We start from the raw sequence: 27,238 nt of genomic DNA on the forward strand, positions 1-27,238 counted from the left end.
CCCCACAGGCGCATAAAACTTCAGTGTAGAAGGTTTAAATACTACCAGAGGGGCCTTACCAAAGGCTGCATCATTATCACCAGGGCTTTGATTAAAGGTAACACTTTAAATTAAGGATAGGTTTATAAATGTTCTATTAATATTTAATGAAAGAACAGTAGAAGCTGCTCCATTCCTTAATAACTTATAATAGGGCCTGTTGTAAAATGCCTCTGTAATAAATCCCTGGCAGATGATGCTCTGACATACTGGTTAGAGGAGACCATAACCAGGAGATGTTGGGGCATATATTCTCCTTGCCTCCCAGGAGTTTGACTCTCATTACCCTTAATGGGAGCCTCACAAGCTTGCTAAGGAGGAAGACACTCAAATGCTAATAAGAGATATTTAAGGCACAAAGCATGCAGTAAAGTGCCCATATTTTAATGAAAATTTGTCAAAGGACAAGCAGGCTGAGGGGCTGCAGCTTGTGTTGGAAAACTGGACAGCAAAGTCCTCCCCACCCTATTGCTGAACCACAGTGGCATGGACTGGTATCAACCCCTGGGCTGAAGTACCAGTCTCTGTCAGGCTGATCTGTGTCTGTGCTGATAGATATTTTCTGAGGCTGTTTTTATGTAAGTCAGAGTGAAATTTGTTTGGAGATTCTGGTGTAAGGAGAGTGTAAAGAAGGTCTGTGTGCCTGAGCCTCTGCATCTGCAAGAAGCCCTGCACCTCCTCACAACGCTCTGGTGCACATGGGGAAGCTGGTCCCAGCCCTGGCTCTGCCATCAGTCTGGCTGCTGCTGGAGGAAGGCTCAGATCTCGGAGTTTGGGAGCTCCTGACATCAGCACTGTGGCATGTGGTGGAAAATGCCTTTGGCTGGACAGAGGCTGGTGCAGTGGGGAGAGGGCAGCAAGCAGCTGGTTGGGGCTGTACCCCCCCCTTGGTCTGGAGCTGTTGCACCTGGGCTCTCTTCTCTCCCAGATTTGCTTTGTTTTATATTGTGTGTGTAGGAACAATAGGCTAAACACTGAAAATTCAGGTGCACGTGAGATTCTGTTAATCTGAGACAGCTTTGTGTGAGTGGAAGTCTGGCTGCTAGAATGGAGAGGGACCACTGGGAGCAAATTGCACAAGCCAGGACGTGCAGAGGCTCAGCTTCCTGCCACATTAATGCTCTGTATTAAGGCATAAACTAAAATGTGCCCTGTGGGACTGTGGTGAGAATTAATGTCACTCTGGGAATCCAAGCTTCTTGATTCCTTGACTTTTTGTGTCTTAATTCTCAAGCTGGCTGTTCTGTACACTGGGGGGTTGATCTACTGTTTTACTTGCTTGTGTTTCATAAAGGCAAAACTGCTGACAGTCTGCAGAAGACTCCGGCCCCTCTTGAGCGTGTCTGTTTCCAGGATATCTGGCTGCTAACACAGGTGTTGGGGCTGACTCTGGCAATGTCTGAATTGCAAATGGCAGTGTGGCAGCACTGCAGGGCTGCAGCTCTGCCCATCAGCCGCTCAGGTTGTGGCTGCAGCCTGTGCTGTGGCCTCGTGCCCCTCTTGTCAGTGCTGGCCCATGTGGATGCAGCAGTGCTGTGGGGGCACTCAGTGTCATCATATCCATCCAAGCACACCCCAGCCTGCTCCCACTCTTATTCTGTTAGAATAAGTCTTTATGCTGCACAGGGGAATCCAGGTCTGATTGCCCGGGGTGGCCCAGCTTCTGCCCTGAGCATAAGATTTAATTATCCATAGCAGCAGTGTAGCTCTCAGAGCCACCATTGTTATTAATGGCCATAAAAAGAACCATAAAAACCTGGCATGTTACATTTCTTATAATATATGGTAATGAAGAACAATTTGATTTCCCTTTTTTGTTTTGACCTCCTTCTCTGCCATTCCTTGCAGGTCCATGCATGCATGTGCTGCCTTGCACACCACCTCAGCCCCTGACTCCTTCCAGCACAGGTTCTTTCTTCCCTCCCTGTCTTGTGTTCTTTTCACACCCTCCTACATAGCACAGGTGTGGCATGTACAAAAGTGGTTTCCATGCTTGAGTACAGAACATGGACCATGTGTAGCTGACTTTGTCTCCTGCTCTTGGATGTTACCAGCTGTAGTGTTCAGCTGGGATTTTGTTTTCAATGGACCTTTCACAGGCAGACCCAAACCGTCTGGATGCTGTGCTATGCCAAATCCTGCCACTCAGTAAGTCCTGAATGCCTGTAGTGTCTCGGGTCTTTTTGGAGGAAGACAAGCATCTAAATGGCTCCACTGCAATAGTGGGAGCAGCAGTATGGCATTTATGCTGCAGGAAGATTCCAGAATTGAATGATGCTGAAGAGAAAGCACAGCTGATGCACATGGGCTTTTCTTTCTGTCATACACACCAGCCACTCTCATGCTTTGAGATTAGGTGGAAAGTCCTCCTGGTGTGCTCTGGTATTGGAGCAGTCCAGTAGAAAAGGGAGAAAATCTGAAATTCCAGGGAAGGGAAAAAAAGTTCAGCTCTCAGTCTCTCTCTGGAGAAAAAGAAGCTGAACAACTGGCCAAAAGCTGACCCAGGAGCAGCAAGCCGGTTGCTTCCTCACTCCCCTGCCGCAGCTGGGAAAAAAAAGTCACTATCTCTGTGTGACCTTGAACAAGCTGCAAACTGCTTTGAAAAAGTGTTGCTCAGTTTTTCCTTCTCCCTCTCAGGCTCAGTTTAGAGGCATAGAAAGCCACAAGAATTAATTTCTGGGCGTAGGGCAGTGATATGGGATACACATCATAAAGTCACCCCAAGACAGTTTCACAGACTGAAACTTGTGTTGTGTACCCCAAATCAGGTTCAAGAACTTCACATGTGCATGCTGAAGGTCTAGGCTGGCTTTTTTGGTGTGAATGGGGAGCTTTGTATGCAGAAGCTTTGGAGGCAAGGTTTTCTTGCCAGCTATAAGAATATTCCCGTGGCTTGTTGCAAGAGCCTGCAGGCATTAAGCTTGTTCTGCTTTGTGCTGCCTTCCTCACTCAGAAGGGGTGCAGCCAATCCTTGCTCCTTGCAGCAGGTGAGCTGCAGTGCCTGTGCTGTGGCTGCCCTGGTCTGCTGAGGAGGCTGTGCTCTCACAGCGACCAGCACACAGCTCTGCCCTGCTGCTTCTTCTGATGTGGTGGGTGTTGGCTCTGGGTGAGAGCACTAATCTGACAGCAGAGCCCCCCTCACCACTGCTGGGCCATGAGCCCAACTCTGCCCAGAGTGACACAGGGTGGGAGGTTTAGTGACAGCTCCTGTTCCAGCTCCAGGAATCTCATCCTCACCAAGATCTTTCAAGACGATACTTTTCAGATACAGAGACAGGCACCTGAGTGTGGGCACTCTGAGTGCATCTACATGAGAGGAGAAATCTGTGCATTTAAATCCCAGGGCTGTGTTTTCATGCTGCTTTATATCACCCTGCATTCTTTGTACCACTGCAGATTATTCACCTTTATAGGGGCAAATCTCTCTTTTGGCAGGCAGCTGTGCCTGCCTGCTCATGTCTGTTCCCATGTCCTTTGCAGTGCCCTTTCTTATCCCTGGGCAGCGTGGCTGGAGACTCACTGCTCCCTGTGATCCCTTGCACACAGCCTTCCTTGGGAGGGAACCTGAAAATGCCCAACACCCCACAACCTGGTGCCCCTGTTTCCAGCAGTCTTGTTCATCCCTTTGCAGGGATATTGAGTGCTACAGAGCAACCACAGCATGTAACACTGCAGGTTTCGTGATGCTTGGTGCTTTCCTTAAAAGCCAGCTTGTCAGTTTGGGGGAGTGCAAGGGAACCTGACTTTTTACCGTAAAGAAGAGGTTGTTCTTCAAATCTGTCACTCTGCTGAATGCAGGAAAAAGGCAGAAGGACTCAGAGGGTATTTGAAATGCAGTCTGGTATTTATGATGACTTAAACCAGCTCCTGAGTTTTAGAGCCTGTGTCCTGATTCAAAGACCGAGCTGGTAAGGGCTTAGAGGTTTTTTATGCCAGGGAGAAAAAGAATGGAGATACTGGCCTGCTGGGATGAAGTTGATGGTTATTTGTGTTCAGTCCTTAGTTGTTTCATCCCTACCTTCCAGCCTTGCTGTGTTTGGAGATAGACCACAGCCCTGGTCCTGGGGCAGTGAAGCTGGACTGAGAGAGGAGCTGTGTCTGGGAGCCTGCTGCACGCTGAGCTGGGCTGATGAGCTGTTGATCTGTGTGATGTGGTGGTGGGGGGCAGAACACATTTCTCTGCTGCTCTTGCCAGTTTGTTAAAAATGCTCCTTGGTGCCTGGAAACACACATGTATCAGTATGTGTGTGGTCCTGTGTGCCCAGAGGGTTGTGCAGGTCTGTGCCCCATCCCTGTCCTTTATCCACCAGAGCTGTGCACAGGCACAAGGCAGTCTGAGTGTGAGGCACAGGAGTCTTCAGAGAAGCCACGTTTACTTAAGGGGATTCCTCTTATTAGCGAGGTTGAACATTAACAGCTCTTTTTTCAGACTGATGCAGGAACTTCAGTTGATTTGGGACCAAGTTGTATGTTTGGTCATCTTGAGGAAATTAGAGTGTATCTACTAATGTGCCAAGGGGATTAATGTTAAATGATGAGGGACTTAGCTGCTAAAAAGAAGGGGCAAAGGAAGGGTGAGTGTGCTGTCTCTGCACTGGCATGGGCAAGGCTGATTCCAGCCTGGAGCAAGCCCTTGTTAGGTGCTCCATGAACCCCCTAACCCTTGTGCCTCATACCTCACTCAGACCACCTTTAGCTTCTGCCTCCCAAATTGCGCTGAGCTGAAGGACAGGATGGGGGGATGGAGGGTGACTGAAGTGCTGGGTCTTGGGGCTAAGACTTCTTCTTGCAAGGGCTGACCTCTTCCAGGATGTGTGCTTCCAGCAGCACTCGTGTCTTGGCAGATATATTGGTATTTCTATGTCCCTGCAGGCAGGTGAGGGCACAGGTGAGGAATCTGCAGTCTGTTTGGCAGGTGCCTTGCCACTCCTGGCCTGAGGCAGAGATGGGTTTGATCTAACTGACCAGGCTGTTGGCAGGAATTAATCTGTTTCATCCAGCTAAATAGGAGAGGGATAGAGAAGACAGACCCAGACTCTTCTCAGGCTTGCACAGTAAAAAGATCCAAATGGCAGGAAGACAAGCCTTGTCACCATGATGATGGCATTTCCATCCCTGGAGATACTAAAAATTTGATTGTTTATGGCCCAGGGTAATCTCATCTGCCTTTGAAGACTGCCTGGTTTGAGCTGTAGATGGACCAGGAACCTCCTTAGGATAGCTCCCTGTTTGTTACTCCATGACTTTCTGCCTTACTGCTCCTTCTGCCCTCAGCTGGAAGGTGCCTTGTCCAAACAGTCTCCGAGGATGTGGACATCTGACCTAGAAGTACCTGAGAGCAGAGCAAAGCCCATAATGATGGGATTCCTGGAAGACAGTTACCTGCTGAGTGCTTCGTCCTGCTTTGTTTTTATCGCCCAAAAAGAGTCTGCCGTTGGAGCAGATTCAGTGGCATTTATGTGATGCTGTAAGTGTCCCCTTGCCTGGTAATTATACTGATTAATCTGGATCATGCTGGAAAGCCACATGTGCCTTGTACCAGAGGGTATGCCACCATGTGTCCACATTATTCAGCTATAACAGATACTGACAAGAATGGGAGAGACAAGTCTGAGCTCGAGGTTGTTCTTACTTTGTTAGCAGTGTCTGGGAAAGACAAAATTTGTCAGTTTTTCCAGCTGGAAAGAAGGTGAATCTTGGGAGATGGTAGCAATAACTTTTCTGTGCTCTGTGTACAGCCCTGAGGAAGGTCTGTCACCATCCCTTGCAGCTTCTTTGCAGAGTCCCAGGGGGTCAGGTTTTGGGAGCAGAGACGATCTTGGCTCTGGAAGATGGGACCATGCAGGTTTGCTGCTAGTGGGTGTTTAAGGCAGTGCCCATAGTGCCACATGTGCACATAGCTTGTGTGGAGACCTTGATTTGCCATGGCTACTAGCAAATGGTGAGCGGTACCTCAGCCTAGAAGACAAAACCAGCCTGACTCTTGGGCTGGTGGCCTGGTGTGGCCCATGCAATTTGGGAATAGTGTCCCAGTGACAATCCTGCTGGGGCTCCTGGAGGTCTGGGGCACAGGGCAGTTTGTCTGCAGCAGATCCCCAGTTTTCCAGGATGGACTAGAAGCACAACACCATGAGAGGGAGTTTCTGATCAGTCTCCACCCCAGCCACAGGCAGAGATTTTGTCTGCCTTGTGCTGCTGGAAGAACAGGGGCTGGTTGGGGACATTTGCCCTATTCTGTATGTGCCAAATGGCCTGGACTTGCTCCCCGTTGGGACAAGTGACCTTGGAGGTGTTCTGGGAAGTGCCTGAGCACTTTCCTCCCATCTTGCATGGCATATTATGAACTATATCATTACGAGCAGCTCAGTTAAGTCATTACAGCCTTGGTGAATGCATGAGCTTTTTCCCTCTCATCCCAATTCATCACTATTGTGCTGACATGAATCATTTTCATTATAAAATGCTTCAGACCCCGTTAATTAACAGAATTGCTTAAATTTCAGTGAGATAGTGCTTGCCCAGAAATAACGGTTTTGTATTCACAGTGGAGTGGCAGGAGAGGCCTGTCAGCACGAGCAGCTGGGGCTGGTCCCTGAGCCCTGGGTGTTTGTGCAGGGCTGGTCCGGCTGCCCAGGTGGGAGGGTGCCATCCTGGCTGGGATGGGTGCCCAGAGGCATGTTCTTGCCTCCCTTTCCTGTGTCCCCTCTGCCTCTCTGCGTGAAGTGGAGTGGGACTCCTTGCCAAATGGCTTCCTCTGAGCAGAGCCAGGATGAATGAGGGGGTCAGAGCAGACCCTGGGCCCCATCACAGAATAAACACCTGCTCCCTTATCCATGGGGCTGAAGGCAGGGGAGTCCGGGTAATTACAGAACTTGAAGTGACAGAGGAACAAGGGGAAACTGGGTGATAATGGTGCCTATCCACGAGATCTGGAGAATGGCGAGGATCTGAAATGGTGGTTATGTCTTTATAATAAATCCTGGCAATGCTAATCATTGGAATAATTGCTAGTTTCAGAAAGGAAGGAGTGATAAATGTCTCCTGAACGGTGTTGCCAGCTCCTGATGCACCTGTAATGTCATGCAAAGGGCGAGGGGTAGGAATTTAATCCTCCCAGCTCGGTGGCATTTCTGACTGCCTCCGACCTCCATGGTGTGAGCCCTTGTCTGGAGGTGCATGAGGCCACACCGGGCAAGCAAACAGGGAAACTGGAATCTTGCTGGCTGTGGAGTGCAGAAGCCTTGGGATCTATCCCTGCAGCCATATCTTGGCTCCTTGCAGCCTGCTGGAACTGAGCTCTCCCCTCTGCTGTGCTCTTGGTGACTTGGAGCTTCGATGCTCTACCACTGCTCGATGTGCTGCACATCAGCAAATGGATTGCAAGGTGCTCAGACCACTGGATGATTCTCTACTGTTTGCTCAGCAAGAAAGGAGCTTCCTGTTCCTTCTGGGTCAGGCCCCTCACTGGAGACCCATTCCAGCAGCCTCCTCCAGTATTGTCCCTAGCACTAGGCAGGATTACTGGTGAAACAAAGCCGAGATGAATTTGCAGTTCACAGTAGGAGGAGGTAAAGCTGAGAGTTAAACAGAAAACCCTGGAAGAAAGAGGATTTACGAAAACATAAAACAATGTCCTAATCTGTGGGAATGTTAAAAAACTGAGCTGGAGGGGGTTTTAAGCTGATTCCTGTCTGTTACGGGGTGCTGCTTGTACAGAGGGAATGGAATGTGGTGCTAATGACCTTGTATCCATGTAAGCACTCATTCCTTCGTGACCCTCGTGCCACGTCAGGGCAGAGTCGTTTCTTTTTTTCATCCTCAAAATGTTTCTTCTCTACTTCGTTTCCATTTAAATGAAACAGTCGTGGGTGAGTGGTAATTTCTGCCATTCGCAGAGGTTTCAGGCTTTTACTGCTCTTTGTTTTCTGTTTTACATTCCTTTATATTTTAGTCCTAGTCATTTCCCCAATCCCAGATGAATACTGGAGACCTGTAAACACTGTTTTTAAGAGACTTACTTTTGTAAGAAGTACTACCATACCATTCATTTTGTTAAGCTCCAGTGCATTCTCTGACACAGAGCATGTGTTTCAGCACCTCTGGTCTCTTAACTTAGAAGGACATTTGAAAATGAGGGGTTTTGTGCAGACAGACTTTTAGAAATGTGCTGTCCCTCCTCCCTTTCTCCAGATCACACAGGTCTCCCCCAGGTGTGCCTGGGCCACGGCACCTGGAGATGGGGCCTGGGCTGGGGACAGCCCTGTTCTGTAAGGGGTGCTGCAGCAAGCCTGGCTCCTGCTCAGCAGATCAGGATAAGTGGGCTGTTGCAGATCTGTGCCAGAGGGGTTTTGTGACTCAGACTGGGTTTTTACAGAGCAGACCTTGAGGCTGGCCCCAGCACAGCCCCCGCATTTGGGTGGGGGTGAGGATGAGTCCTCTCCCTCCTGTGACTCCTGCCCCCACCAATCCTCTGACCCCAACAGATCTTTCACCCAGCTCCCAGTCACCCTGGAGAGAAGCACAAACCTCCTCTGTGCCAGGGTTTAAACCAGTGGGAGCTGCCAGTAGCCCACGGGAGAAGCAGCAGTTGGGACTCTTTCATGCTTTATGAGGAGACTTGCTGGGAGCAGGTTGGGCCTGTGGCCATTTCCTGGGCTTCAGGAAGATTTTTGGGATGTTTCTGGCTGGCTGACAACCCCCTGGGCTTGTTCTTCTCCCCAGTGCCCTTCTCTTCCCTTAATTGGCTTTTGTTTCTGTGACCTCTTGCAAAGGGGTTCAGCAATTGTGGCCACCAGTGGGCTCTGGGGGTGAGCGCAGCCAGCAGCACCAGGGCTGTGGCTGGGGAGAGTGTCCCCAGCAGTCAAGGGAGGTGACAGTCCCTTCTACTGTGCACTGGTGAGATGCAAGTGCTGTGTCTGACTGCCAAATATGATTCTGGTGGGCATACCAGAGTGAGTCCAGGGAAGGGCCATGAAGGCTGGTGAAATACATCTGCACCATGTGAAGAGGGAGATCCAGCTGATCCTGTTTAGGTCTTGATCTTGTCCAAAGTAATCTCCTGTGGCCCCTTCCAGCCTCACCCTCTCTGTGGCTCTGGGCCCTGCCTGTGCTCAGCTGTTCTGCTGGTTTCCAGGTGTGATCCGGACAGCCGTGGCAGACCTGGACCGTGAGACACAGGACCGCTACGAGGTGGTGATCCGTGCAACAGACATGGCAGGACAGCTGGGTGGCCTGTCTGGATCCACCACAGTCACCATCGTAGTCACTGATGTCAACGACAACCCACCACGCTTCCCTCAAAGTAAGTCCCGCTGGCGATGGGGGTGGGCACTGGAGCATGTCCTGGTTCCCTGTGGGTGGTGGGGTGGAACCTGCAGGCTGAGCCAGCCTGGCCACTCCAGCTGCTGGCAGGGTGACCATACCAAAGGACCGTGGCATGCCCAGCTCCGGGCCTGGGTCAGAATGTGTTCCTGCCTGGCAGCACAGTGGGTGCCAGATCCCTGCTCCAGTGCAGGTCCTGGAAGCAAGCATGACTTGCATAGTGGGAGAGCAGAGCTGGCCCTTTCCTGAGCCCTCTCCAAGCAGCTGGAAGCCAGCAAGACCCACCATGCTGCTGTCCCTTGGGAGCTGGGGCAGGGACTTGGCTGCTGGCCTGGCACTTCCTGGCTGCTATGTGAGAGCTTGGCACACTCTTGCCCCAGTTCCAGAACAGTGACATGGCTCAGGGCAGCAGCCTTGTCACAGCACAGCTCTGTTTCTCAACTTGCTGCTAATGGCCTGTGGCTGGTGCTGGTGTCTGATCTGGGACCCTCCCCAGACGAGGTGCAGAGTGATCCTGCTGCATGGAGTGGGCTCTGCAGCACACTCCAACTGTGGGGCCTGGCAGCTCCCAGGGAAGGAGCTGGAGGAGGCTTGGCTCTCAGGCTGCATCTCCTAGAAATCAGAAATTGTAAAGGAATCTTTGCAAGGAATCAGCACTGATTGCAGTGTCCATGCAGAGAAATCAGCCCTTACTTCACACAGCACCTGGAATGTCAGTGCTCCCCAATTACCTTCCCTCAACCCTTGTTTTTGGCTGGTGTATTTACTTCTCCTCTTGGGCCATTCTGGACTGTAGACACGGTGGGGTTTGAGCAACTCTCACAGCCCAAAGGTGCCCCAGGTAGGTCTGTGAAGGCTGGGGGCGGTTCAAAGGCAGAAGCAGTGACCCTGGTACCCATTTCTCCTCCAGAGATGTACCAGTTCAGCATTGTCGAAACGGCCCCCGTGGGCACTGCCATCGGGAGGGTGAAGGCAGAGGACTCCGACGTCGGGGAGAACACGGACATGACATATCAAGTGAAGGATGAGGAAGGGGTGGAGATGTTCAAAGTCACCACGGACAGCAATACCCAAGAGGCTGTCATCACGGTACAGAAGGTGAGAAGCGTTGGTTGAGTAGGGAGGGCACAGGTCCCTAGGAGGACCCTTTCCTTTGGGGACTGCTGCTGTTGAATCTGAGTTGAAAATGCTCTGAGCGCTGCTCTAGCAGTAGCAGTTGCATTTTTGTGCCTGCTGATGCAGGGAGAGACCTGTCTTTGCTCTGCCTGGATGGCAAGATGCAGGGCTGTCTGGGAGGAAAGGCTGAAAAGGGGCAGCACAGAGTGCCTGCTGGAGTCCCAGGGTGGCTTGGGGGTGGCAGTGAAGCAGCAAGCTGTGCAGAGGAGGCACCATGCATAGGACTGCAGAGAGGAGTGCTTACAGCTGTTGTTGACAGCACTTGCTAGGGGAGAAAAATGCCCATCTAATTCCTGTACCTGACCAGCAGCACTTAAACTGTATCTGCTTTTGGTGGCAAAAACAATCAAGCAAATATTTGGTACGGGCAGGAAAGAATGATTGTTCTTCAAGGCCACTGTATGCAGCTTGCCTCCCCTGTAGAAATAAGAATGGGGTGATTAATGATCAAAACTCGCTCATGTGCAGCACACACTGTGCTGTCTTCCCAGTGAATCCTGGCTGCTCACAGCCTGGGCACCCTGTTAGGAGCCCTGAGAGGAGTGGGCTGGATGCTTCCTCCTGCCCCCTCAGTATGGGTGTTGCTGGCAGAAGAGCAAAGCAGAAGCCCCCAGGCTGCTATAGAGGCACTGCTTGGCAGCAGGTGGTTTTAGTGGCTTTAGTACTGCCCCGATGTCTCTGGTGAAGGAAGGGGCAGCAGAGGGGCACCTTGGACTGGCTGTGGCTTACCCTCTTTCCTTGTCCCAGCCTCTTGACTATGAGTCAAAAAAAGTGCACACTGTCGTGGTGGAGGCCCTCAACAAGTTCGTGGACCCGCGGTTCGTGGACCTGGGCACCTTTCGGGACCAGACCATCGTGCGCGTCTCAGTGCTGGACGTCGATGAGCCCCCCGAGTTCCGGCCCCCCTCCAACCTGATGGAGGTGCAGGAGGATGCACATGTTGGATCTGTCGTGGGGGTGGTCACTGCCCTGGACCCGGACACAGCGAACCACCCTGTCCGGTAAAGCAGCCATCCGAACCTGACAGCATCCCCCTTCCAGGCGTGGCCATGGGGTCACCTGCAAGGGACATGTGGTCTGGGAGGGCTTGTGGCCGTGGCTGGGACAGAGGAGGTAGGAGAGTGCAGGTAAAAGTGGCAAGTGCTGCATGTGTGGCCGAGTGTGTGAGCGTCTCGTGGGACAGGCAGCTGGCAGGTGAGTGGCAGCCTGTGCACGAGCAAGCGCAGCCGTCTCGCAGGCGACAGATACGTCACTGACAGGTGATGGGTTTGTGAGTGCAAGGGAGTGTCAGGGAAGGTGGCTGGGTGATGCTTGCGTGTCCTCACTGCTGACAGCGAGCTATCTGCAGTGGTACTTGACACAGGCCAGACACCAGGAGTGGCAGGAGGACAGTGGTGGAGGGTGATAGACGAGGTGAGGCTTGGGAGGTGCAGAGCCACAGCCTGGCTGTGTGTGCGTGCATGTGTGCATAGGATCAAAGATCAGAGGAGTTTGTATTTGGGCAGGGGACATAATCCAGGCAGCAGCTTATCTGCACAGGACATTTCCCATTTCCATTTAATTTGTGGCTAAAGAGATTGTTACCTTGTTAAATTGTTATTACCTAAGGCACAAAGCAGCCTTCTGCCCCTGCCAACTGGCCTGAGTCACGAGCAGTTGGGTTGAAAATCTGGTGTTCAGAAAACATCCTCAACGTGTGGAAAATTTCCTTGAAATGTGTGTTCTGGTGCCAGGTGCCAGCAGGGCTGCAGGCACCCGTGGAGCCGCTCACTTCCAGGGAGCAGCATTGGCTTTGGATTGAGAGCTCTGCAGGGAGTCAGCCCCACAGCAATAGACCAGGAAGGACAGGGATAGGGACGTGTGGTGGAGGGGGACAGGCTAGGGAGGGCTCAGTTACAGCACTTGGTTGCATTCAGTGATGCCCCAGTGCCTGTTTGGGGCACTGAGCCCGGTGCTGTGCAGCCACGGGAGACCCACTGTTTCATGGTGGGGTGAGGGGGGTCTCCTGATCCTCATGGAAACAAAGACTGAGATGGTTAGAAAGCTCAGAAATGCATTTACAGATGGAAAGCTGCCATCTACAGATGCCTGGCAGCTAGTAGAGAGTACTGTGTCACAAAGCTGGATGCTCAAAGTTGACTTTGGGGGGAATATGAATGAAATCAGCCTTGATGTGCCAGGAACTGTGTATATGAGTGCTGCACCACTTACACTAGTGGGTGCTGAGTGCTGAATGTGTTCTCAACATACCTCTGCTCACCTTGTCCTGTGACTTTCTGCTCCCTCTCCAGTCAGGCTACATGTCTGATTTCTTTCTTTGCTGCCCCTGAGCATGTGGCTGTCAGCTCACACCCTTCAGGAGAGTGGTGTGTCCGCATATCTGTGTGTGTGCACATGCTTTTTCACTTGACTGTTTCTAGCAGTGCTGCAGAATATAGATTTTATTTTCTGATCTGTAATTGTAGAAAAGGGACCTTGGGGACAGAACTGTTCTTATTCTTGTTTTTTCTTGTTCTTTGTGTTGCTTCCCTGTGGAGCTTGCTGCATTGTTTGCAGACAGACCAAAAGAAAGCAGTGGAGAGAGGCTCTTTATGCTATGCAGAAGGCGGTGGAGACTTGGACCAGAGAGAAGCGGATTCAAGTACTGGGCAGGAGCAAGATGGTGAGAGCCCAAACTTTGCTTTGGGAGTCTCTCCTCCAGTGAGCTCCGTGCTGGCAAGGCAGTGCCTCGTGCTTAGACACAAGGACCCAGCCAACAGGACTCCCAGGCATCTGCTGCAGCTTGGGAATTGCCATGTGTTTTCCCTTGTCAGGCTTGATGCATTCAAATACGTGTCCTGCCTCCAGCTATCCCCGGGCAGGTAGCTCATCCTGTGTCCCCCATGCTTCCCTGTGGGACTTGGTCCATCCCTTCACTCCCTCTGTGTTGGCAGTCCCTGCTGTCATGAGCACTGGCAGTGCAGCAGGATGAGCCTTCACAGCCATTTTAACACATACCCAAGTGGAGCTGCAGGTTGATGTTGGTCATGCTGATGCAGCACCAACTCGGGAGGAAGGTACAGTTGGATCTCTCCTGGTTCCCTGTCCTCTGGCTAGCCAGGTAATTTAATAAAATACTTTGCTGCGTAGGCAGCCGTTCACAGCTTCAAAGCAGTGCACAGACATTAATGCCAGCACCTTGCAGCACCAGGATGTGACACTAACCCATCAGCAGGAGACGGCAGTAAGTCACCTCTCGTTTCAAGTGTGCTGCTCGGAAGTGCAGTCACAAGAAGCCAGCACTTGTACTTCACCTCTGATACATCAGAGAGTACCTGGTCCTGATGGCATGACCAGCATTTGATCCTCATCGCCTTGAAGTTGGTATGAACCCTTTGAAGTTGCTGCAGTTCAGTGGATCCCTTTAATTTCCTGCTCCTCACCTGCCAGAGGTGGGAGCAGAGGCACGGCTGTGCTTCTGCAGTGGCTGCTCTCCTGGACTCAGGTCTGTGTGTTGCCTCTGCCTGTATATAGGGGAGCCACAACTTCCTGTCATGTTGAGATGCACTCTCCCCTTGAGGCAGGAAAGAACAAGGATTGCCAGAGACAGCAGAGCAGAAATCAGCTCTGTCAGGGTTTCCAGGTCCTGCTGACACCAGGCTGCCAGTAACAAGGTTTGAGAGGTATTTTTAGCCAAATGGGAAGGGAGGTGCCCTTGGCTTTTTGTTTTCAGCCCCGGGCCAGCACGAACAAGGCTGTGTGACTCTTGCTGTGCCCAAAGCAACTGCCAGAGGCACATTCCAGCCTGATGTTCCCTTGCCGTCTTGGTGATCCACGTGTCCCACAGGATGCAGTGACTTGGTTTGAGAACAAATCCCTTCCCACAATCTGGACTGGGTCGAAGTGACCTGTTACAAAGACATGAGGACTGAAGGGGTATCCCTGAGGCACCTCCTCGCTGCCTCACTCCAGCTGCATATTGGCTGCAGAGCTCCTGGCAGCTGCTTGCTTGGGTGCAAGGAGGTGCCTGGAGATCACCCCACCTCTCAGAGAAGGACACCCTCCCAGTGACACCAGTGCGTGAGCAGGGAGCTGTGCTGAGCTCAGCATGGGCGAGGGCTGTATGAACCCTCTGTGGGGTACAAAACCTTCTGTGGTACCAGTGTGGGAAATGCCCTCCTAAAGGTCTGGTTCTTTTTATTTTATTCCATCCTTTTTTTTTTTTTTTTTTTGCCTATCAAAGGCTGGAACTGTTCCTTTTCAGAAAAAAATTTAGTTTCCAGTTGGCTTTTTGGCTTTAGCTGTGTGTTTTCTGGGCATAGTGCAGTTTTTCTCAGCTGAGCCATTGTATGAAGTAATACAGTGATAGACTGTCTGTGTGTGTGAGGCTGTATTGGGAGGCTTTTGTTTTTCTCTCTGCAGTAGGAGCCTGTGCTCTGATTGTGTGCATTCCAGGCTTTATCAGCACTGGGAAGATGTTGCTTGGGATTTAAGGTTCTTAGAGATATTCTTGTTTGGCATTCACCAAATCCGGAGACACGTGTTGGACATGGGCATTTTGTAGACTCCAACAGCACAGCAAGAACTACAACCTGCTTCAATACAAAAGGGAGAGGAGGAAAAAACAAACACAACAAAAAGCTTTTCATACAGTGTTTGAAAAGCTCGCTATTAACAAAACACATGGCATAAAATGTTCTTCTTGTTGTGTTCGAGGGAGAAGTGAAACAAACTGCTTGAGAAATGCATTCATGGGAAAGATGAGCACTGAGAAAGCTGTCGAAATTAAACAGTCACTTGTAACATCCACATCAACAGGCAGTGCCAGCAGGAAGAGAGGGAAATGGAGTACAAGGTCCGCATCCCAATCAGAGCTGGGGACTGCGGTTCCAGATACAGAGCACCAGCCAGCTGCAGGAGAGATGAGCATAGGTCCTGTCCCTGAGTACCTGGAGGACGAGGGATTAAATGCTGCCTCTTCCCAGGTGAGAAGCACCGTTTGACTTCAGTGGGATGGGTGAATATGAAGCTGGAGTAGAAGTGGAGAAACTGGTGGTGAAGGTTGTGTTGCACAAAATGATGTGAGTGAGCACAGCAAAGCGCTGCTTGCTCCAGCGTGGGATGAGATGGAAGCTGTTGGAAGGTGAAGTCTGTTGTTGCAGCTCTGAGCAGGTTATGGCTGTGGCTTTGGGGGGGTGGGTGGACATCCCTGCGCCACCCCCCCAGTCCCCAGCTCCCATGCCAGCCTAGTGCTCCAGAGCCTCCATGGCCTTTGATATCTCCAGAGAGCTGCAGACCCACCTGGATTGGCCACCTCCACAGTCACAGTGAGGGGCAGCAGGATCAGCCCTGCTGATGTGGCCAAGGCAGTGTGCTGAGCTCTGTCTCCTTCCCTGTGGCAGGGAGAAGATGACAGTTCTCTGTAGCAGGCGTGACAAAGGCATCAGAGTTGTGGTTTGGTTTGTGCCTGGCCATGGGGTACAGGCAGCGTGTCTGTAGCAGACCATTCAGAAGGGACAGAAGACAACCTCAGCAGCAAAGCAATGAGAAGCATAAGAACAGGTTCCCAGTGGCATTACACTGAACACTCCCTGCCATCCTCCTGTCCTCTGGTTGGGCAGGCAGCCCTGTCAGATGTATCCAGGCTTGGGGGTGTCTCCCATCACTAACTGGGTTTTTCTGTGTGGATATTTTTTGCAGATGTCTCTGTTTATGCAGCAATGACAGAAGTGTGATCAAAACAGGCATGTGCTTATTTGAAAGGCAGAGAAGCTGTGGGGAGAGTGAAGTACCATCTTGAACTGAACAGTATGAAAAGTGGAGTGGAATGCAGGACGTGTTTGAGGTTGGGTCATATGGGAGAACAATGGAAGCAGTTATGTAAAATCAGTTATGCTATTGGAAAGGTATTAGGTGTTGTCATCCCAGTTTCTGTTCCTCTTTCCAGCAGAGCATCAGACTGATTTCTACAATTCAGAGTGGCCAGACCTCTCCTTTTCCTTTGCAGTGGGTGAACAGAGAGTGGATGAGAGGCTGCAGTACATGCCGAGACAGTGTCACTGTCCCTTTTGGAGTTGGCTGTGTTCCTGTAAAAGCTCTGCTGCCAGCTGGGAGTTGGAGCAGAAAATGCAGGCAGTCTCTAGTAGTTGGTTTTGAGATACATGAGCTTGTACCTGGCTTTTTGTGAGAGATGTCCATCACCTCTAGATGCAAGGGGGGGAAGAGGAAGTCAGCTACATAGGTGCTAGATGGTGGCTGGGTGCCAGTGCAATTTAGATAGCGACTTTTGAATGTTTTTATTTGGCTACAAGTAAGTGCTGTTGTATTTACTCTCTCATCTCCCCATCTGTGAAAGGGAGAGAGCTAGGGAATGTAATCTGGTACTGTATAACATGTTAAACAGTGTGGGAATGCCTTTGTGTGTGCCTCCATCAGCGATGGAGCTGTGTGGATGGACAGGGGCTCTGCCAGAGGCACTCCCATCTGCAGCTGGTGCTGTCCCAGGGCATGGGGCAGAACAGCACAGGGCCATCTATGGTCATCCTTGCATGGAGAAGGTGAGCTGATGTTCCTTAGCTGTGAGCTATGGGGATGATGGACCCACAGCTGGAAAACTGCTCTGCAGCACATGGAGCACTTCCCCTGTCCTGAACCTCCTGCTAGCCTGGAGCCTGTCCTGCTCTGCTCCTGTCCAATGTGGCCTCTCAGTCCTACCTCCCCAGCTTTCCAGTGTGCTTTGTCCCTACATTTATCTTCCTTCTGTGGTTGGACATGTGACTGAAGGCTTTAATTTATTCACAGCCCTCCTTTTGGTAATTTATCCTTTGTACTCTTTGCTGTCTTGTATTATTTAATTCTGTGAAGCACTCTGGGATTCAGTGTGTGTGAAAGATGCTGTACACAATAACATTATGCTGTATTGTTTGTGATTTGCAGGCCTTCTGGATTTCTAATTCTGATTGCAGTGGTGGTTTGTGTTATTTGTGCTACGGCTGTGCTCGAGGGCCTCAGCTGGATCAGATTTTCCTTCCAGCCCTTTCCCCCAGGAGCTCACATCTCATTGTGCCCTGATTTAATGTTGGCTTGCTTCATTCCATGTGTAATGGTTGGAAATGCAGGACATGCCACATGGATTTGTGGTGTCCTGGTGAAGGCTCAGGACTAAACCTGGTGTCTGACTCCTCATGAGCTGTGGGGTTGCCCTTGGGGAGAAGTGGGAATCATGTCCTCTGGAGGTGGCCCAGTGAGTACATGGGTTCCACCCTCCAGCAGCACTGGAGCAGCTGAAGGAGCACAGTGGAACGAGTACATGGGTTCCACCCTCAGGAGGGGCTGTTTGGGGCAGCACTGGAGCAGCTGAAGGAGCACAGTGGAACTGCCTGTGATGGGTGTCTGCTGAGCAGCTGGACACAGTCTGAGCTGGAGGAGCTCATCAGCCTGTTCCTTGTGGGACTGGGAAGTTCAAAACAGGGCAAATCTTGGGGCTGCTGGCATGATGTGCTGTGTTGATGGGGGATGCTGGCTGCTGCCCCCTCCTCTGCTGCCAGGATTGCTGCACCAGTTGCACAGGTTCAGTCCAGATCCTGTGCTTTGTGCCAGCTCTAGCAATTGAGGTGTCTGCACATCTGGCTTACAGCCTACTGTGTGCTGCCTTCTGGGTCTCTCACTTGAGTGGATGCAGGGGCAGGAGCAGGAGAGAGGGTAGTAGGTGAGATGGGCTCCTCGAGCAGGGGTGCCCACCTTCAGCTTGGTTCATGCTTTTCCTGAACCTACAGCACTGAAGCTTCCCAGAGTCACAAGTGAAGTTACAGCCCACGATTTCTGTATTGCACTCTTTATCCAGAGCATAAGCTTCCCATCAGAGCAGGTTGTTCCCCTCATCCAAAGTCTGTGCACAGTTCCACTTTATGCACCAAAAGCCACGCTTTAATTTTAGTGGAAGGCTCTGGGCTTGCAGCCTGGTAGAAACCAGGCCTTCCTGTACCATGCTGCAGCACAGGACAAGGAGAGCAGTGATCCAGGGCCTGTGGTGTTAGATTCCAGTACTCCTGGGGCTGGTGGTAAGGGTGGGCTTGGCACATCCAGCTGCTCATGGTTTCCCCCTTTTGCTTGGTCACAGGTACGCCATCGACCGCAGCACAGATGCTGAGAGGATCTTTGACATTGATGCCAAAACAGGTGCTATTGTGACAGGAAAGGTCCTGGACCGGGAGACAGCAGGGTGGCACAACATCACTGTCCTGGCGATGGAAGCAGGTGAGATGGAGGAATGCTGTGTGGAGCAGGGTCTGTGCAGAACTGGAGTGGGGCAGGAGGAGGAATATGGGTGCTGTTATCGCAGGGGGTGGCCAAGACACAAGCGTTAATCAACGCTGAAGTAAAAAAGAAAAATAAATGCAGCAGCACTGAGTCTGACATCTCCCTAGACAACCTAAAAATACTCTTCCTGAGTCGAGCATTAATAAGGGAGCATGGTCGAATAGTATATTTGATGAACACTAATCAAATTTGTGTTATCTCTGCACCATCTCTGCCAGTCATCCCTGCGCAGCTCACTGCCTGCACTCACACCTGCTGAGCAGCACCGGGGGCTCCCGGGGGGCTGTGCTCCCATCACCTGCCTTCCCCAGTTCAGTCATGGGCCCTGCGTGGGTGTCCTGTCAGCTGGAGCCCTGTGGCACTGGGGGACTGTCAGCACTCACTTCTGCCAGAGCTCTCAGTGTTTGGGACTCATAGATTGTACCTGCACCTGGGTTTGTAGCTCTGGATGCCTTCTGTGTGCTTGGGGAGGTGCAGGCTTGGTACAGAAGGAATGGATGGGAGGTCCTGGCACTGCAGCAGGGGGAAGGGACTGTGGAAGCAGAATGTCCCAGGCACGATGCTGGGAAACAGAAAGGCATTGCCATATTCTTCAGAATTTTCCGTATTTTGGATGTGCAAGTCACCAGGGTAGCCTGGGCCCTGCTGTGCTCTGCCTCTGCCCTGCAAGTGGGTACCAGGGAGCTGTTGTGGCTGCAGAGCACCTCCTTACCCCTGCTGACATGTGCCAAGGCCTGTCTGTCTGTGGGCAGGAGTCTTCCCCGGGCTTTGCTGTGAGTGTTTCTTTGCTCATTCTTGAGTGTTGAAGCTGCTGTTCATGTTCAAGGAGACAGGTCAAGGCCTAACTTGGGTCCCAGAGGTCAGATCCTGCCACCCACTCTGGCCAGGCAAGGGTATAGGCCCCATGGCCCAGGAGAGGAGAGGTCAGTGGCCCTGGCCAGACCCCCACTGCCCTGAGGGGATATCTCTGGCTCCGTGGTGCATCCCAGTCTCGCTCTGTGCTGGATGACGGGAGTGACCCCTGCACTGTCTGGCTGTGGCACTGTTGTGAGCCCTGCCTGATCACATCACAGGGAGGGCAGCCCATAGCCGAGCTGTGGCCTGTACCGGGGGCTCCATGGGGAGGCTCTGCAGGGAGGAGGGGATGGCGGCATTGCAGCACAACTCAGCATCCACAGGAAACGTGAGGTGACAAGAATCAGAAGGACAATATTTACACGCTATAGCTAGGATTTTAGAACAAGTCAGTAAATGCTGCAGCTCCCCTCTGGCAGGGAAGCCTGTCAGGCTGGATCGCTTCAAAAGCCAGGGAGACTCTTCAGTGCTCTGACTTCTCCCATGGTGAGCTCTGACTCATCCGTTTTAACTGCCCAGACATTCTTCCCAGTGACATTATCCTTAACGTTTTGTAATCATGAAATATTAATGACTGATATTGAATTTAAAGTACAATTTATGTCTGAATCCTCTGGCAGAAAGGGCAGTTGTAAAGGTACAGCCTTCTGAGTGATGGAGGGGTTTCAGAGCGGGGCTGTGCAGCAGCTGTTGGGATGTGCCTGGTGCAGTGGGATCAGCCATGGCAGTGGGAGCGTGGAATGCAGGGCGGCTGGGAGCCTCCACGCTGGCATCAGCACATCCAGCAGTGCAGTTCCTGGCACACAAGTGTCTGGGCCAGGGGTGCTGGCAGGGCTTTGTGATGCTCACCATGGGCATATGGGGTGCAGCTGGATGCCACAGTTGGATATCACCAACTCCACCAGAGGCAAGTGGTCATATATTCTCTTTCCTCAGTGAGATGCAAATTTGGCAGGAGGAATGGAACAAACCCAAGAAGTGGGAGTCCTGCTGCCCAGGATTGTGCCTGGTGCCTCAGCTCATTGGGACTGGTGGGAAACTGTACCTACTGTATTCCTATGGTGCCAGGGCCCGCTTGATTCCCATGGCACCAGTCACTTGGCCTGGAGTGTGTCACAACAAGATGTGGCATCCCTGTGGCCTCCTCAAGCTGCCCTCCTGGTCTGCTGGCTGGGCTGTCCTGGGCAGGATTTGACCACTGAAGGACAGCCAGCCCCACTGGCAGCACTTGTTCCCACAGACAGCCTGTGGGGCTCGAGCAGCTCCAAACAGGAGCTGTGCCCCGACCCTGCAGAGCCCTGTCTGGCACCCGCTTGCTGCTGCAGCACAGACCGTGTCCAGGGTGTGTCCCACCTGCGGGTATCAGAGTGTTTTTGCCCCTGACAGCAGTAAGAAAAGCTGCAGAAGGTGCCCAGCTGTGCCCATGAGCTGTCTGGGCTTCTCACTGCTGGCATGAGGAGCAAGGGACAGCTCTGCCACCCCAGCCAGGAGCTGCCTTGGCTGGCCGGGGACTAGCAGAGTGTTTGGCCTCGCAGCGTGGCAGCCAGCAGGAAGCATGGGGGCTGTTCAGCTAATCTAGCCTGGGACCAGGCCAAGCATTCCCACAGATAAATCTTCATCTCCCTCGCAAGCTGTTTACCTTCCTTGGGCTAATATTAGTGATTCTCTTCCTGTTTTCCTCTTTGCTCATGTAAAATGATGAGGCCTTGACTGCTGTGTCCACTGCTGGTAATTGAGATGATAAATCTTCCTGCTGGAGACTGGCTTTAATCAGAGCATTGTGTTTGGATGCAGTTTAATGACTCTCATGCTGCTGAGTTTGGGCAGGACTCAGGAGAGGTGAGAGCCATTTATATGTTACTTGGCTTAACTGCTGCTTCCACTTTGCTTCCCCTCAGCTGGGAGCCACGTTTTCAGCTCCAGCCTCTGATACAGCCACCTGTCAGACGAGTCATACCCCTGGCATGCCCCTGCTCTGTCCTTGGCACAGCAATCTGGTTTGCAGGCAGGAGCTGCACCAACAGCTACAAACACACCCTGTGCCCCAGAGCTGTGGCATCAGGGCTGGAGAGCAGAGTGGCACATCCCAGTCTTCTGTTCTGCATTTTGTTCTCCCAATTTGCTGAGATAGTGAGGAATAAATTCCACTCCTGCATCTTCTGACTTCCTTACTAATGTAAAAATTTTGAATTCAGTATTGTACCAATTTGGTCTTGACACAGAAGAGCGGGTTGGATGCTGTGCCCAGCAGTGTCCCTGAGCTGGGCTGCTCCAGGTGCTCCAGCTGCATGTGGCAGCCCATGGTCTCCTGGGCTCTCCTCAGACCCAGAGAAGCTGCTGAGCACTTTTGGGTGTGTGGGGAGGAAGGCAAATGGCATGTGCTGGATTTGGAGCTCCACAGGAGAGGTTTGGGTGTAAATATGCAAAGTGCTTTATTGTGAGATTGTGTGAGGGTCTGGAGGAGTAAGGGCTGGTTCCTGGCACAACAGAAACCACAAGTCCCCTCCTTTCCTGCCACAGCAGGGGTGACCAAGCACTGTCATCCATCCCTGGGAGCTGCTGCTGCAGAGCTACAGCATTGCTGAGCAGTTGCCAAGGGCTGCTCGGTGTCAGTCCTGTGAGCACTCAGCTGTCTGCGACTCAGGGAGAGGGCAAGTTGGTGTTTTGCATCTGAATATTTAAGAGGAGAATATCGTCCTGTTCAGATTACTTACTTACATGATTAATTAAATAAGGAAATACTCTGGGATGTGGATAAAGATTCCCCTGGAGCATTTGACTCTTGGCCTGAGTGTCACCGTGCAGCAGGACTGTGACCATCTCATGCTCCAGAATCCTGGCACTGCCTGTCCCATCCCTGCCAGTCCTGTCCCAGCCCTGCCTGTTCTGCCACGTGGCACCGGGGCAGGGGTGTCTGGCTGGCATGCCCTGAGCCACGCTGGTGGCTGTGTTGAGGCAGCCACAGATGCAGCAGTATGGAAGCACTGGGCAGAGCTCCGTCCCCCACACACGGCAGCTCCAGTGGCTCTGAAATAATTCCTCCCCTGTTGGCAAAGGCAGCTGCCAGTCACCAGCCTGGAGCTCCCATACTGCACGGCTGTGCTTCCAGCATCTCCCTCTTGTTCTGTGTATTTTCCATGTCTCTTTCCTCAGTCTTTTCAGATTAATAGCCTTCCAACTCCTGAAGGAAATGCAGAAAAACGGCATGTTTAATTTTAATTTAGGAAAGCGTTTAGGTAGCAGCCTAGCTTTCTCGCTGCTGTCAATCAGGTTTTCTCAAGGCTGACATCAATTAGTTTAAAAATATTGAATGTAATTTTGCCTGACACAACATATTGCAGCCACTGCAAAATATAATTTATTTTAGAAGAAGAAATAATTAAACTAATTTGCATGTCAGTCAGCTGAGCTGGAATACTGAGGAGAGACGCTGCAATGGAAGATGGCTTTTTTCCCTTCCTGTTGCCCTCAGCCAGCACGTGCTGCCCTCACCCCAACCACGAGCCAGGTGCTGCTCACAGAGCCCTGAGAGGGCAGGTGCCTGCAGCACCTATGCCACAGCCTCATCCACCCTCTCTGCTTCTCCTTCTGGCTCTGGGATCTGCCTGCTGAGCCTTTGTTCCTGTGCTGGAGAATTTTGGGTGCGTGCCCACAGGTAGAGAAAGCACAGGCCAGAGTTTCTGACCTCGCAGATGTCAATCCTGTGTTAGTTGAGTGCTTTGTGCCTTACATCGCAGATGTGCTCCAACAATCTTAATCGCACTTCTGACCATCATAATATCAGTTTTTATGGCACTGTTACAGAAAATATATTTCAGATATTTTGAAGATAACTTTTTTCAAATACATCCAACCGTTTTTCATTTTTTCCACTGGTAAATCCAGGTACTGGCTCAGAGGAAGAGGGAAGTTGATAAAGTATTGAGAAACCTTCAAATATACATTGTACAGCCAAATTAAAAAGAAGCTGATGTGTGCCTCACTGGAAAGGTAGACAAGAGTGCAGCAGTTGCCTTTCTAACCTTGATGTTCCTGGACACGTCAAATTTTGACCCCGTCACTGAGGCAGGAGTGAGCATGAGCCTCAGGCTTCAGCAGTTTTTGAAGGGGCAAGAGGAGAGCTTTTGTATGACAGGGTGCATTTAGAAAGGTCACTGTCTCTGAGCTGTGCCCAGGGATGCAGGACGTGAGCCCTGGCTCGGGAGGGGGTCGGTGCGGGTCCCCAGCTCTGTGCCGAGGCGGGTGCGTGACCCCGCTCGCATGCGTGGCTCAAAGCGCTCCCGGCAGCCGCAGCTGGAGCTGGGGGAGAGCACAGCCCCGTGCTTCTGCCCGGCTCTGAACACACTGATCATGTCCCTCCTCAGGGGGCTGTGGGAGGTGGTCTCGAAGAGAAGCTGCTTTGCTCAGGGTCACCTGGATGTCCAGACCTGGCACGCATGATCCCAACAGGTCCTGGGGAGGGTTCGGCAGCACTGGGGTTGGCTCCTGCTCACAGCTGACTCCCACACTGTGGGGCACTAAGGGAGGAACTCGTCCTCTGGGTTACAGTTAAGAAGGGGAAGCACTGGGGTCCTGGGTTCTTCCTCCCTGCAGGCTCTACTTCCTCTCCTCTCTTTCTGCCTTTCCTTGTCTTTCTCTTAGCAGTCCCAGCTTGCTCCAGAGCTGAGCAGCGGGGATGGTTATCCATCTTCCTGTGGGCTGAGGAGGGGGTGATGAAATGCTGTCATCCTCCTTCTAGCAGGAACTGAACCCTTTTTCTTTCCTCTCCTTTGTGGGCATCAAGCGCACACCCCGCCGCCTCCCCGGGCTCCCTTCTCACCCCGCTGCCTCCCGCTTTCTCTCTTCCTGCAAGCAGTTGCAGTTTATTTCACTGCACCAATATGCCTTTTAAAATAACACATAGTTCCAGGCTTTTAGTCACGACTTCTGCCTCCCTCCCCCAAAAACAACTATCTAATCACCAGAGCAGCTGGTCTGGGTGAGAGGGAGTGATAACGTGAGAACCGGGTGAAGGCAGCTCTGGGGAGGGGGCTTAGATTCCTGGCTAATTATGGAGCAGCGCTAAATCTCCTCTCCCCTGGGTCCTCCCCCACCTGATCTGTTGGGGCCAGTATTAATGTTATAGACAAACAGGCAGCAGAACTCCTGCCTGAGCGTGGAGAGAAGCATTAGTTCTGTCACAGGTGCCGCCTCTGGGTAAAACAAAGGAGATGGAGTAAGAGAGAGTTCTCATTTCTGGAGATATATGAGGTGCTTCAGCAAACATCAGGCCCTCCAGAGTGATTTATAATCCTATGGCACGGGCTCCGTCTCCCTCAGCAGTGTGTGTGCAGCTCAGTGATGCTGCAGTGAGTGGAGGTATAAATGCTGCCCTATCCCACGAGCAGAGGGAACCCCAAGGGAGGGGGGGGTCCCCAGGACCACTGCCTGTGGGAAGCTGGGCTGGTGAGAGCTAGGGTGAGAGGGCTGCCCTCAATCTTACTGTGTGACCCCCTCATGCCAGCTGGCGGATGGTGCTGTGTTTAAGTTCAAGTTGCTGATGGCAATAAAAACCCTGGGCAAGAGCCTCATGCCTCAATGGGGCACATTTGATCCTGGGTCACCTGGGCACAGCAGAGGTGGAAGGACAGATCTCACCACCAACCTGTGCCCTTAGTTCATCACAGCTGTTTAATATCCCCAGCTCTGTTTCTCAGACCTCAGATGTTGCTGCCAGTCTCGAGCACCTATGGATCAGGATCCAGGTCAGGGGGTGATTTCACATCCAAGTTTTCTGTCCCATCTTGATGCTGTTTTGCTGCAGCACAGATCCTCACCAGTGGATGGCTGACCCTTGTGGCTGGCACTAGCTTTGGGCTGCTCCAGTTTTCCAGGGGTAGATCAGGTGGTGTTTCAGGAGTCCTTGGCACACAGCCCAGTAGTTGGGCTTCTTTTACAGGGTGTAGTGAGGCTGAACCATGCTCTGCAGGTGCTGCTGTCCTGTAGACAGTCTGTGCCACAGGCAGGCAGTGGCGCAGTGCTGTGTGACCCTTGGAGCTGGCAGCAGCCACAATGGCCTCTGGACAGATGGGGATGAGGGGGTTTGCTCCCTGATAGCAGCAGTTGGTGCTTTGTCCTGAAGCTCTGCTTCTCTTTCTGTTTCAGATAATCACTCCCAGGTGTCCAGGGCCTCTCTCCGTATCCGTATCCTGGACGTCAATGACAATCCACCTGAACTCGCCACACCCTATGAAGCTGCTGTGTGTGAGGATGCCAAGCCAGGCCAGGTAGCGAGTGTCCCCCAGCCGTGGTCTTGGGCTGCAGGCAGTGCTCTGGACCAGTGCCAGCCTGCCCATCTGTCCCCTTCTGCCCGAGTCTTCCTGTGCAGCCCCTGTCACACTGGGAGTCACTGCTGGTCCCACTGAGCCCGTCTGCAGGGTCGAAGGCTCGTCCCTCTCTGTGGCTGCAGCCGGCGATGCCACTGGCTGGACCCTGCACGTGGGACCCTGGGAGAGGCTGTGGAGGCAGCACTGGTGCTCACCTCTGCCTTCTCCCCACAGCTGATCCAGACAATCAGTGTTGTGGACCGGGATGAGCCTCAGAGCGGCCACCGTTTCTACTTCACACTGGCGCCTGAGGCCACCAACAACCACCATTTCTCTTTGCTGGATATCCAGGGTAAGTCCTGCTGTACCCTTGGCGCAGCATCCCTCAGGCTGAGCAGCACCTCTGGCCATGGAGAGGGAGATGGGTTATGGTGTCTCTGTGCCAGCTCTGGGTGCTTCGGGTATGTCGCAGAGCTTCTTGTCAACCTGAAATGGTGGGACTTCCTCAAGGAGGCTCTGCCAGCTTTATTCCTTGCTGCAAGCAGCTACAAAGCTCCTCTTATGCTGTCTGGTTAAGCCTCTGGTATTTTCAGGGCTCTCAGTCCCTTTCTTGATGGGAAATCTCCAACCTGCCTGCAGGCAAGGAGATGATGTGGATTTATAGATGAACACACTCCCATTTTGAGCATTATGATTTATCCCTCTCCAAGGTAAATCCTGGAGCATGGGTCATCTTGGGGCTGCCATGTGGATGGCCAGCCCTGTGCCCCTGACAAATGGGAACAGCTCAAGAGCCCTGGGAGGCAGTGGGGCCATGCTGCAGCCAGCCCACAGCCATGGTGGGTTCTCTGGGACACAGCCTGCAGAGCCTGATTCCCTGTGAGGTGGTGGCTCTGGGGTGCAGTTCCTGTGTTTCCTGAGGCTCATCCTCTCCTTTGGGATGTGCAGTCAAGCAGAGCTGGGGTTCTCTGCATCCCTGGGCTCAGTGGCTCATCCTGGGTGACTCAATGCTGCTGTGAGCGATGGGTTGCCATGCAGGTTCTGCTGGCTGAGCCTGGCTGCTGTTGGGCTTTGCAGGCTGTCAGGTCAGGCTGCACTTGTATGGATAGTAACAATCCAGAAGAGTAGTTACCAGGATGCTTCTTATTTTTGACTCGTGTTTAGGGTGAATTAAGGTGCTCATTGTAACAGTAGGTACAGCAGGGTCCCCTGCAGGTACTGGGACCTTCTCCAGCCACATGTGC

General features: G+C 52.2%; 1 protein-coding gene across 1 annotated transcript in view; it reads left to right on the forward strand.

Moving 5' to 3' along the window:
* The window catches only part of CDH22 (cadherin 22), a 52,961-nt gene that overhangs the window by 14,986 nt on the left and 10,737 nt on the right, over nucleotides 1-27,238 (forward strand). Inside the window, exons 4-9 of the mRNA XM_017733193.1 lie at nucleotides 9,173-9,340; nucleotides 10,271-10,458; nucleotides 11,284-11,537; nucleotides 18,635-18,771; nucleotides 25,834-25,955; nucleotides 26,229-26,346. Of these exons, the coding sequence (XP_017588682.1) occupies nucleotides 9,173-9,340; nucleotides 10,271-10,458; nucleotides 11,284-11,537; nucleotides 18,635-18,771; nucleotides 25,834-25,955; nucleotides 26,229-26,346 (987 nt within the window). The remainder of the gene's footprint in view (nucleotides 1-9,172; nucleotides 9,341-10,270; nucleotides 10,459-11,283; nucleotides 11,538-18,634; nucleotides 18,772-25,833; nucleotides 25,956-26,228; nucleotides 26,347-27,238) is intronic.

This window comes from Corvus brachyrhynchos, unplaced genomic scaffold (assembly GCF_000691975.1).
Source record: "Corvus brachyrhynchos isolate BGI_N302 unplaced genomic scaffold, ASM69197v1 scaffold10, whole genome shotgun sequence".
NCBI classification, from domain to species: domain Eukaryota; kingdom Metazoa; phylum Chordata; class Aves; order Passeriformes; family Corvidae; genus Corvus; species Corvus brachyrhynchos.